Raw genomic sequence first — 12,902 nt, forward strand, 5'->3', positions numbered from 1 at the left:
TGGTTTCCCTGCAGAATGTGCCTCACCTCGTGTGACTGCACTGTGAGGGGCTGGTGAATGGGGAACCTTGAAGCATGTGAAGAAATGGTTCAGATCCTCAGCCAATGAGTTGCTCGAGCTGCAGTTGTCAACCTGTCTGATGTATCTCATTAGGTTGGCAATGGGTAGCTGTGCCTTTCAACCATTTTTGACATTGAAGTAGGCTTTGTCCAGAATGTTTGCTCCTCTGGTACCACATATTGTGTCCTGATGGAACTTAAGCAGCACTACCTTCAAATCAGCATGGTTAAAGTCACCTGTTAAAATGTGTACTGCCTCTGGATAGGTGTTCTGTTGAAGACTGATGGCATTGTTCAAGTGGCTACATTGGCTACGTTTGAACACAGACCAGGTCTTTTTAAGGTCTACATTAGCATTAGCATCCGGTGGTATATACTGTAGTCACCTTGACAACAGCAAACTCCCAAGATATGTGGCTCTGAATTTAATAGTCAAAAACTCCAGGTCTACAGAGCAGCGGCTGTTGATGGTTGTGGTGTGAGTACCCTTCTTTTCTCTTATCAGAGTTACTGTTCCTTTAATGACGGTAGGCTGAGTGGCCTGCTAACCCAAGAGCCCAAGTGTCTGGGATGGATGAATGGAGCCAGGTCTCTGTAATCAGCAGAATGCAACGGTCCTGTACGTGAATTCAGTCCTAGTTTCAGCTTATTATTTTATTTGCAATGGATCTGGCATTTGGAGGGTGGAGCTCAGAGCCGTCATGCCTGTGCACACTGCCATCTTTATTACCTATCTTCTCCTGTCTGTGGGGATATAGGCAAACCCTGTGAAAACAAATTTCCCCAAGCAGACAATAAACTAACTAACTATCTAAACCCCATGTCCAGACCTCCATTTTATGATTGTCGACCATACTCAAATGCTTAAGCTCCATGAAACACATCACATTCCAGGCCATAAGGTAAAACTTTCAACGACAACAACCCTGAATTGCTTGTTTGAGTTTATGTGAGGTTTGTAGGTATCACCATCTGTGCAACACGTCACTCAAAGAATGCTCTGACATACAAATGGGAGGAAACATCTGGTGAGAAATTGCCACTATGAGAAATGGGATGTCACAGGCCCTCCTTTTATTATGAGTGGAACTGCAGTCATGTACATGTGGGTGGACATGAGTAGTGACTCTCTGCAGACATGGAAGATGGAAAGTATTAAGAGTATCTAGGAGTAGAATAACAGATATTTTCTCCACACAGCCTCCTCGGTCAATGTGCAGTGAGAGCTGTCCTCCAGGTACCCGCATGGCCAGAAAGAAGGGGGAACCTGAGTGTTGTTTTGACTGTGTCTCTTGTTCTGAGGGAAAAATCAGCAATACAACTGGTGAGTGTAAACTTTAAACATCACGGTTCAGATATGTTGTATGAACATGAATCTCATGATTTTCCCTCTTTTTCACAGACTCCATGGAGTGCACCAGTTGTCCAGAAGATTTCTGGTCCAGCCCCCAGCGTGACCACTGTATTCCTAAGAAAACAGAATTCCTCTCCTACCATGAGCCTCTGGGTATCTGCTTGACAACCACCTCACTGTTGGGCACATTTATCTGTGTTGTTGTTCTGGGCATCTTCATCCATCATCACAGCACACCTATAGTTCGTGCCAACAATTCAGAACTCAGTTTTCTTCTCTTGGTGTCACTCAAATTGTGTTTCTTGTGTTCATTGCTCTTCATTGGACGACCCATATTATGGACTTGCCAACTAAGACATGCAGCATTTGGCATCAGCTTTGTGCTTTGTGTCTCATGTATCCTGGTGAAAACCATGGTGGTTCTGGCTGTGTTCAGGGCCTCCAAACCAGGAGGTGAGTCCAGTCTCAAGTGGTTTGGTGCTGTGCAGCAAAGAGGGACAGTTCTGGTTCTGACTTCTGTTCAAGCAGCAATCTGCACTGTCTGGCTTGTCTCTGCTTCACCAGTGCCTCATAAAAACACCCAGTATCACAGTGACAAGATAGTTTATGAGTGTATAGTCGGGTCCACCATTGGTTTTGCAGTTTTACTTGGTTATATTGGTTTACTGGCTGTCCTCAGTTGTTTGTTAGCTTTTCTCGCAAAAAATCTTCCAGACAGTTTCAATGAGGCCAAACTCATCACTTTCAGCATGCTGATCTTCTGTGCAGTGTGGGTGGCCTTTGTCCCTGCTTACATCAGCTCACCAGGCAAATATGCAGATGCAGTGGAGGTATTTGCCATCCTGGCCTCCAGTTTTGGCCTGTTGGTGGCGCTGTTTGGACCCAAATGTTATATTATCCTTTTGAGACCAGAGAGAAACACAAAGAAAGCCATCATGGGTCGTGGTAACACAAAGTAACATTGTGAACACAGCAGTCTCTTAATCTGATCCTATCTATTTTTAAGTTGTAATTACCAGGTTACAATACAAGCAATAAAGATTTTGTGAAAAATATTTAAATTATTCTATGTAATCTTTCTTTAACCACCTATTATGCCACGGTTGAAAAGCATTCCAACTTTGCATGTTTACTTCTGGTAAAAACAAGGATAACATTTGGGTGGAGTGGCTCAGTGGTAAGACCGGTACCCTGTGTGCGAAAGACATCATGGTCGCAATGGTCACAAGTTTGACTCCACCCCTGGCTGATTGTACTCAATTCCATTGTAAGTCGCTTTGGATAAAAGCGTCTGCTAAATGACATGTAATGTAAAACTATTTCATCTTTATGTAGCCAGGCAATCTCAGTGAGATCAACAAAAAAGAACTGCAAAATGTGGGTCCACAAATGGTTTTGGCCTCAAATATTGGTACAACTTATTGTCACACCACGCTATCAGTCGCTCCACCTCCTCCCTCTAGGCGGACTCATCCTCCCCAGAGATGAGCCCCACTACTGTTGTGTCATCAGCGAACTTGATGATGGTATTACTGTGGTGGGTCGGGGTGCAGTCGTGGGTGTCGAGTGTGTAAAGGAGGGGGCTCAGCACACAGCCCTGTGGTGAGCCAGTCCTGAGGCTGATGGCTGTGGAGAGGTGGGGGCCCTCTCTCACCCTATCAGAAAGTCCTAAATCCAGAGGCAGGTGAAGTGTGGTGGTCCAATGTCTGACAGCTTGGTCACCAGTCTGTGGGGGAGGATGGTGTTAAAGGCAGAGCTAAAGTCTATAAAGAGCATCCGTGCATAGCTCCCCTGATGTTCTCGGTGGGACAGGGCAGCATGGAGAGCAGTGATCACAGCGTCCTCTGCAGACCTGTTAGCTCTGTAGGCAAACTGGTGTGTGTCGAACGAGAGGGGGTTGAAAGTCAAGATGTGGTTCCTGATGATGATACAGCTAATTATTTCTTTTATTATCTTGTTTTTAAAATGTAGCACTTTGAGATTTGTTGTTCAAATGTAAAGTGCAATACAAATAAAATCTATTATTATTATTATTATTATTATTATTATTATTATGAGCTTCTCGAAGCACTTCATTACCACGGGAGTCAATGCTACTGGCCTGTAGTCATTGAGGCTGTCAATCGTCTGTTTTCATAGGGACTATGATGGATGATTTAAGACAGGACGGGACGGTGGACTGGCACAAGGACTGGTTAAAAATCCTGGTGAGGACCCCGGCCAGCTGATCAGCACAGTCCTTCAGTACACGCCCTGAGATGCCATCGGGTCTGACTGCTTTCTATGGGTTGACGGAGCGCATTGTTCGCCTCACCTCATGCTCCTCCACCCTTAAGGTGGAGTTGACGTTTCCACCTCGAACTAGGGGGAAGTCGTAGTTAAGCTCCTCTGTCCCCAGGTTGGTCCTGTAGTTAGTGATGTGCTGGACGCCCAACCACACCTGCCTGCTGTGTTGCTCTGCAGGTGGTCCTCAATCTTCCTTTTATAGTCCAACTTGGCCTCTCGGATGTCCCTCTTCAGGTTGGTGCGGGCTGAGCTGTAGAGAGCCACATCACCAGACCTAAAGGCTGTATTTTTCTCCTTCAGCAGCTTCTGGACCTCACTGGTCATCCAGGGTTTCCGGTTGGGATAGACCTGGATGCGTTTCTCAACTGTAACAGTGTCTGTGCAGTGTTTAATACAGCTCAGCACACTGAACAACTCCAGGTCTGGGTGTTCAAAAATACCCCAGTCGGTCCTCTTGAAACATTCCTGGAGCTGCTGGGTGGCTCCCTCTGGCCAGGTTTTAACTGTCTTTGTAGTGGTGGGAGCAGTTTTCCTGAGTGGGGTGTATGCCGGGATCAGGAAGAGTGATACATCATCAGACTGGCCCAGGTGCGGTAATGGCTTAAAGGCGACATCGAATGCTTGTATCACACATATATGTTAGTTATGGAGGTCTACTTACATATATTAACTTGTTTTCATGGTTATAAACCTACTCGTCACTGCAAACGAGCCGATCAAAGTATCTCCTCACTGACACTCTTGTCAGCCGTGCTGTTTCAGACCAAAATCACACCCCCAGAACATGGACTGTGTTGTGATTGGCCAGCCAACGAGAGCTTTCTCACTTTCCTGTGATTGGAAGTGACGTAATAAATAGGCCAGTTCTCAGATACACAGCTCCCCCTCTGGCACGGGGGATGCTCTGCATCTCAGCAGCTACAACGAGAGTAGTTCTTCTTCTTCCACAGTTGAATGTACGCAACCGGAAGTGCCCGGACTAGTACCACACCAGGAGGCGCTACGGTGGTGAGAGGAGTGGTGAGGATTTCTGATGACGACATCAAATTAAGGAAGTGCCGATCCGCTTCGCAGAGCCCAGGAAAACAATAAAACCCTATTTTCTCAGCAGTGGCTGAACTGTTGTTCTGAAATTTTAGGGTTTCATAAACGAGGTAATGACGCAGATACACACACACAAACGCAGTGTTAATTGGAGCTTCCGGTCTATGTTGCCTTTAATGTTCGTGAAGACTTTATCCAGTGTGTTGTCTCCTCTGGTAGCACACTTCACGTGCTGGTGGAATTTGGGGAGCACTGGTTTTAAATCCACATGATTAATGTCCCCCGTGACGATCTGCACGGCGTCCGGGTGTCTGGTCTGCTGGATGCTAATGACGCGGTAAAGCAATCTGGTGGCTGTGCTGGCGTTAGCATCTGGTGCTTTGTAACAACAATGATCAAGATCGCTATAAACTCTCTAGGGAAATATATGGGTCTGCATTTTACAGTCACATACTCTAAGTCCGGGGAGCAGTGACTGTCTACAGTCGCTGTGTTTGTACACCAGTTGTTCACATACAAACACAGTCCCCCACCTCTGCTTTTCGCGGAGTCGCTGGTCATGTCGTGGCGCTTTACCGTGTAGCCTTTTAGCTCGATAGTGGAATCCGGAATCGACGAGTGGAGCCAGGATTCTGTGATAAGAACAGCAGCTATTCTTGACGATGTTGTTGGTCGCCACCTGAAGCAGTGGTTTAACAGGCTGCCTCCGTAGCCTCGTTTGCGTGCCAGCCCTGCAGCCTCGCTGCCGCTTCCGTCGCCTGCCCGTGGGGGTGATGATCCATAGGGAGCCGGGACTCCTTGCTATGTCTGCCGGAATGTCGTGGAAATGGAGAAACTCTGTTGTAACGCTTCTCTCGTTGCTGTAACCAATCCTAGGAAGTTCAGGCCGGTTGTAGATATTGTTCGACCAGCTAAATGTAGATGTATGACAAAACTAACACACACTTCCATACAAAGCACTGAAATGAGGAGCACCGAGCCACTGTGTCCAAAAATAGCAGACAATAGCAGGTCTCTGCCGTCTATGTTTTTGAATGTTTTTGAATATTTTACACTTCCTGAGAAGAAACTAATGTAGTGATTAGCTGTAACTTGTAAAACTATTCAATGAATGGATCAATATGGCTTATTGAGAAATTCAGATATATTGCATGAGCATGCGTGTGCACACACACACACAAGCATTCACAAATAATATTTTTGTCCCTGCCCATAAAACTTCCTACTCCATCCCGATAGGTGGTGAGCAAGAATAAACAATACAGCAAGTCAATAAAATGGGTGATGTATGATGGAACTGAACTCAGAAAATAAATGAACCAGAGCAAAGTCATGAGGGGATTTTTAGACACTGGCCTTCTCTTGCTAATGTTGTTCTCTTACATTTCCTCTGCTGTGTCCTCTTCTCATTATTCCCCCTCTTGTCAGTCACATGAACAGTTTCACCTCAATGGAATGCACAAGAATGGAGATGTGATTTTAGGTGGACTTTTTAAAGTACACTTTTTTTCCACTGATCCTGATCTGTCCTTTACCTCAGAGCGACAACTGCCTACCTGCTATGGGTGAGTCTGTGAGAGATCCAGATGTTATTGCACAAGTATTTGCAGTATCTGAAATTTAGCTATATTTTTGAATCAATAAGACTTACATGTTTGTGTTAGTTTTAATATTATAGGATTCAGAGAGGCTCAGACCATGGCCTTCGCTATTGATGAGATCAACAGAAACTCCAACCTGCTGCTTAATGTGACTCTGGGATACAGTCTGTATGATAACTGTCTTGAACTAGGGATTGCATTCCGTGCAGCACTGACCTTAGTCAGTGGTCAAGAGGAGCAAGTTACATTAGAGGACAACTGTGTAGGAACTCCTCCAGTCCTAGGTATTGTGGGTGATCCTTCGTCTACACTTTCTATTGCCATATCCACAGTCATAGGATTGTACAGAGTGCCTCTGGTAAGTTTATCTGCCTCTCAAGTGAATCATTATTGGGTATCATTTCAATGCAAATTTTAAGTTATAAACATGAAATAGTCTACAGTTAAACATAGAAATCAGGAATCAATGACTGTTTCCAGCATACATGATCTGTTTATTTTTGCAGGTGAGTTATTATGCATCATGTTCCTGCCTGAGTGATCAACAAAAGTTCCCATCTTTCTTTAGAACGATCCCAAGTGATGCTTTTCAGGTGAAAAATAGTCATGTTCTGTGTTTCGTTTACAGAGTTGTGTGGTGTCAGATATACAACTTAAAGACAGTGATTAAACATGAATCTGTGTAGCAGCATTTCTAGTGAAAGATGATTCCAGACTGTACACTAATCCCTCTGCTCTGTGTCCACACAGGTGAATGCTATGATTCAGATACTAAAACGCTTTGGTTGGACTTGGACAGGTCTGCTCATCAGTGATGATGATTATGGAGTCCACGCTGCCCGATCCTTTCACTCTGATCTGGGTCCAGCTGGTGGAGGTTGTCTGGCTTACACAGAGATCTTGCCCTGGGGTGACGACCCTGCTGAACTAAGGAGAATAGTGGATGTGATGAGGAAATCTACAGCTCGAGTGGTGATTGCGTTTTCAAATAAGGCTCGCATGATCAACCTCATGAAAGAGGTAAGTCTGACAAGAACCTTTAGCCTGTATACAATAAACTTTAATGTAGCACCAGTTTTTTATGTTGCCTGTAACTGCGGGTTTAAAACTTGTATACTAACATACTAATATATTTATATATATATGTACAGTATATATATATATATACATAAATATAAATACTCACATATATACATATATATTTGTATGTGTATATATATATACTTGTTACAATGCAATGTACAGGTGGTGAGGCAGAATGTGACAGGCCTGCAGTGGATTGCCAGTGAAGCCTGGACATCAGCTGATGTCCTCCAGACTCCTCACCTCATGCCATACCTGGGTGGAACACTGGGCATCGCTGTCCGTCGAGGAGAAATACCAGGACTCAGAGACTTCCTGTTACAAATACGTCCTGACAACACAGATGGAAATAGCATGGTGAGTTTCCCTCTGAATTTGGTATCCGTGACAATAATTTCCTGGCATTAATTAAGAAATATATTGTCTTTCAGGTGAATCAATTTTGGGAACACACATTTCAGTGTAGATTTGCACCACCTCCAGCAAGTTGGGTGGAAGCTGGAGGAGGATTATGCACTGGACAGGAAGTTATACAGATTGTGGAGAATGAATTGTTAGATGTTTCAGACCTCAGAGCAGAGTATAATGTGTATAAGGCTGTGTACGCTCTGGCATATGCTCTTGATGACATGCTGCAGTGTGAGCCAGGGAGAGGACCTTTCAGCAACAACACCTGTGCTGATTTACAAAGACTGGAGCCATGGCAGGTGAGATATCAGTTTACACTAAGTCTTAATTCAACTGAATCCTTTGTATTTCTTGAAGACTTAAATTAAATAGATTAATAAATGAAAGCATCTCACTTTCCCTACACAGTGAGGTAATAGTGTTATATCAGGTGAAAGTAAGTGCATTTTAGCAATGATGTTACCTAAAAGGAAATGATTTGGTGAAAATTATAATAAGGTAACATGTTTATTCCTGCATCTGTCATCTGATGTAAGTCATCTGTCCTCTTTCATTTTATTGTCATGCCTCAGCAGAACTGCTGAGGCCAGAGGCATTGCTTTGAAGATATCCATATGCACATCGGTCTTCCCCCCATTTTTGTAAACGTCATATTTTAGTAAAATCCTGACACATTTGCCCCAAATTCTTATTCTGGCACACACTTGACTCAATTTCTTTTAAGTAAACATTTACATGATATTGGAGAAAATTGTGAATCTGTAGGTTAGCTGAGGCAAACTTGGCAGTGATTGAAGTTTTTTTTCTTTTTCCTTCTATATCTGTCTCTAATCCCCACAAAGCTTGTGTATTACTTGGCAAAAGTCAACTTCACCACAGCATTTGGCGATGCAGTGTCATTTGATGAGAATGGTGATACCTTGCCAATATATGACATCATGAACTGGGTGTGGCTCCCTGATGGAAGAACTATAGTTCAGAGTGTGGGAGAGGTCAAGAGGTCAGCCTTCAAAGGAGACAAATTTACACTGAATGAAGACAAAATCTTCTGGAACTTTGAACCCAAACAGGTGGCTTTTTTTTTTTTTCAAACTATATTTCTACTTTAACCAATTCTGTGAGCCGAGGTTCACTATTATCCATCAGACTTACATGTTGTCATCTAGAATATATCTCTATCCAGCAGTTGATACAGCAGCTAGGCTTCTAGGGTCAACAGGTCTCAGCAGAAGGCATATCATTGTGTCATCTGACTTGGCTCAGAGGGAGCATATAAATACAAAATAAGATTGGACCCCTGATAGAACCCTGCACTACACCCCAGTTGATACGAGTTGTGGAGGATTTGTAATTATCTATGGTGACCATGTGGGTTCTGCCTGACGGTATGAATAAAACCAAGTACAGTGTCCCTAATGCCACCTATAGGTTTTAAGATGAGCAATTAGAATGTGCCCAGCCATGGAAAAAACAAGTACATGTAGGCTAAGGGGCATTTCAAGTTTTCTCAAGTTCTGTCTTTGTTAAGAAGTACAGCCAAAGTTTTGCGCTGTGTTTTTCCTTGTCTATCTTCTTTGGACTTATGGCTGGTCACAAATGGTGTGGTCTACCTTACCTTGAGGATGGAGGACAGATTTTGTGCAGTGGAAAGCTGTAAAACCTGACTTACTACAACCTCTCCTTCCTGGATAGAATCATTCATCCTGGGCTTTTTTTCTTGCCTTTGTAGGCAGCAACAGAATCAAGAATAGTCTGACAGATGGTTAAAACAGGACACCAGATTCTCTGTAGTAAAATTCAACTCTAGGATAGAAGCTGTTTTGCATTGTATATGTTTTGGTTCTGAAAAGCCTTCCTGAGGGCAACAGTTCAAATGGGCGATGACCAGGGTGAGATGAGTCTCTGAGGATGCTGTGGGTTCTCTTGAGGCAGCATGATCTGTAGATGTCCTTGACCTTCTGAAGTGCCTGTCTGTCTGCTGGCAGACCAAGCTCTTTTGTCAGGTTGTCCTCAGGAAGTGTAGCCTCTGTTGTGCCTTCTTGAAAAGTGCCATGGTGTTTCTTGTCCAGTTTAGGTGGTAGGCTTGCTGGACATTTGGACAACTTCAGGCAGGGTGGGATTGAGGATTGGGATAGGGACCGGTGAAGACACCAGCCAGCTGGTCTGCAGTCCCTCAGCTCCCACCCAGTCACATTGTCTGATCCAGCAGCTTTCCTTGGTTTCCCTGCAGAATGTGCCTCACCTCGTGTGACTGCACTGTGAGGGGCTGGTGAATGGGGAACCTTGAAGCGGGTGAAGAAGTGGTTCAGATCCTCAGCCAGTGAGGTATCACCTTTGGCTATAGTTAACATTGGCTGCCAGCCATTTTCAGCGTGTAACTGCCAAGCGTTTTACAGCATTTCGACGGATTTTCCAAGACCCACAAAACAGTATGTTCTATGACTATGTAAACACCAAAACTACCAAAAGAAAGAATAGACTCTCTTCTTTTGTCAGACGTCATTGGCAGTTAACGGCTGTATTTGAATTTCTGTCAATAGACGTCATTGGCAGCCAATGAGTTGCAAGAGCTGCAGTCAACCTGCCTGATGTATCTCATTAGGTTGGCAATGGGTAGCTGTGCCTTGTAACCATTTTGGACATTGAAGTAGGCTTGTCCAGAGTGTTTGCTCCTACAACATATTGTGTCCTGATGGAACTTAAGCGGCACTACCTTCAAATCAGCATGGTTAAAGTCACCTGTTAAAATGTGTACTGCCTCTGGATAGGTGTTCTGTTGAAGACTGATGGCATTGTTCAAGTGGCTACATTGGCTACGTTTGAACACAGACCAGGTCTTTTTAAGGTCTACATTAGCATTAGCATCCGGTGGTATGTATACTGTAGTCACCATGACAACATCAAACTCCCAAGATATGTGGTCCTGTACGTGCATTCAGTCCTAGTTTCAGTTTATTATTTTATTTGCAATGGATCTGGCATTTGGAGGGTGGAGCTCAGAGCCGTTGTGCCTGTGCACACTGCCATCTTTATTACCTATCTTCTCCTGTCTGTGGGGATATAGGCAAACCCTGTGAAAACAAATTTCCCCAAGCAGACAATAAACTAACTAACTAACTAAACCCCATGTCCAGACCTCCATTTTATGATTGTCGACCATACTCAAATGCTTAAGATCCATGAAACACATCACATTCCAGGCCATAAGGTGAAACTATCAACAACTACAACCCTTGCTTGTTTGAGTTTATATGAGGTTTGTGGGTATCACCATATGTGCAACACGTCACTCAAAGAATGCTCTGACATACAAATGGGAGGAAACATCTGGTGAGAAATTGCCACTATGGGAAATGGGATGTCACAGGCCCTCATTTTATTATGAGTGGAACTGCAGTCATGTACATGTGGGTGGACATGAGTAGTGACTCTCTGCAAACATGGAAGATGGAAAGTATTAAGAGTATCTAGGAGTAGAATAACAGATATTTTCTCCACACAGCCTCCTCGATCAATGTGTAGTGAGAGCTGTCCTCCAGGTACCCGCATGGCCAGAAAGAAGGGGGAACCTGAGTGTTGTTTTGACTGTGTCTCTTGTTCTGAGGGAAAAATCAGCAATACAACTGGTGAGTGTAAACTTTAAACATCACGGTTCAGATATGTTGTATGAACATGAATCTCATGATTTTCCCTCTTTTTCACAGACTCCATGGAGTGCACCAGTTGTCCAGAAGATTTCTGGTCCAGCCCCCAGCGTGACCACTGTGTTCCTAAGAAAACAGAGTTCCTCTCCTACCATGAGCCTCTGGGTATCTGCTTGACAACCACCTCACTGTTGGGCACATTTATCTGTGTTGTTGTTCTGGGCATCTTCATACATCATCACAGCACACCTATAGTTCGTGCCAACAATTCAGAACTCAGTTTTCTTCTCTTGGTGTCACTCAAATTGTGTTTCTTGTGTTCATTGCTCTTCATTGGACGACCCATATTATGGACTTGCCAACTAAGACATGCAGCATTTGGCATCAGCTTTGTGCTTTGTGTCTCATGTATCCTGGTGAAAACCATGGTGGTTCTGGCTGTGTTCAGGGCCTCCAAACCAGGAGGTGAGTCCAGTCTCAAGTGGTTTGGTGCTGTGCAGCAAAGAGGGACAGTTCTGGTTCTGACTTCTGTTCAAGCAGCAATCTGCACTGTCTGGCTTGTCTCTGCTTCACCAGTGCCTCATAAAAACACCCAGTATCACAGTGACAAGATAGTTTATGAGTGTATAGTCGGGTCCACCATTGGTTTTGCAGTTTTACTTGGTTATATTGGTTTACTGGCTGTCCTCAGTTGTTTGTTAGCTTTTCTCGCAAAAAATCTTCCAGACAATTTCAATGAGGCCAAACTCATCACTTTCAGCATGCTGATTTTCTGTGCAGTGTGGGTGGCCTTTGTCCCTGCTTACATCAGCTCACCAGGCAAATATGCAGATGCAGTGGAGGTATTTGCCATCCTGGCCTCCAGTTTTGGCCTGTTGGTGGCGCTGTTTGGACCCAAATGTTATATTATCCTTTTGAGACCAGAGAGAAACACAAAGAAAGCCATCATGGGTCGTGGTAACACAAGGTAACATTGTGAGCACAGCAGTCTCTTAATCTGATCCTATCTATTTTTAAGTTGTAATTACCAGGTAACAATACAAGCAATAAAGATTTTGTGAAAAATATTTAAATGATTCTATGTAATCTTTCTTTAACCACGTATTATGCCACGGTTGAAAAGCATTCCAACTTTGCATGTTTACTTCTGGTAAAAACAAGGATAACATTTGGGTGGAGTGGCTCAGTGGTAAGACCGGTACCCTGTGTGCGAAAGACATCATGGTCGCAATGGTCACAAGTTTGACTCCACCCCTGGCTGATTGTACTCAATTCCATTGTAAGTCACTTTGGATAAAAGCGTCTGCTAAATGACTTGTAATGTAAAATTATTTCATCTTTATGTAGCCAGGCAATCTCAGTGAGATCAACAAAAAAGAACTGCAAAATGTGGGTCCACAAATGGTTTTGGCCTCAAATATTG

General features: G+C 43.9%; 1 protein-coding gene across 1 annotated transcript; it reads left to right on the forward strand.

Moving 5' to 3' along the window:
• Window positions 1–4,891: 4,891 nt before the first annotated feature.
• Window positions 4,892–12,546, forward strand: LOC122767049 (extracellular calcium-sensing receptor-like). The gene is made up of 9 exons (XM_044022390.1): window positions 4,892–6,308; window positions 6,408–6,702; window positions 6,851–6,937; window positions 7,095–7,364; window positions 7,590–7,784; window positions 7,859–8,134; window positions 8,678–8,905; window positions 11,338–11,461; window positions 11,540–12,546. Exons 1-9 carry the CDS (start codon window positions 6,058–6,060, stop codon window positions 12,448–12,450), a joined length of 2,637 nt encoding a protein of 878 aa, XP_043878325.1. The 5' UTR covers window positions 4,892–6,057; the 3' UTR covers window positions 12,451–12,546.
• Window positions 12,547–12,902: the final 356 nt, after the last annotated feature.

The sequence above is a fragment of the Solea senegalensis genome, linkage group LG3, assembly GCF_019176455.1.
Source record: "Solea senegalensis isolate Sse05_10M linkage group LG3, IFAPA_SoseM_1, whole genome shotgun sequence".
Taxonomy (NCBI): domain Eukaryota; kingdom Metazoa; phylum Chordata; class Actinopteri; order Pleuronectiformes; family Soleidae; genus Solea; species Solea senegalensis.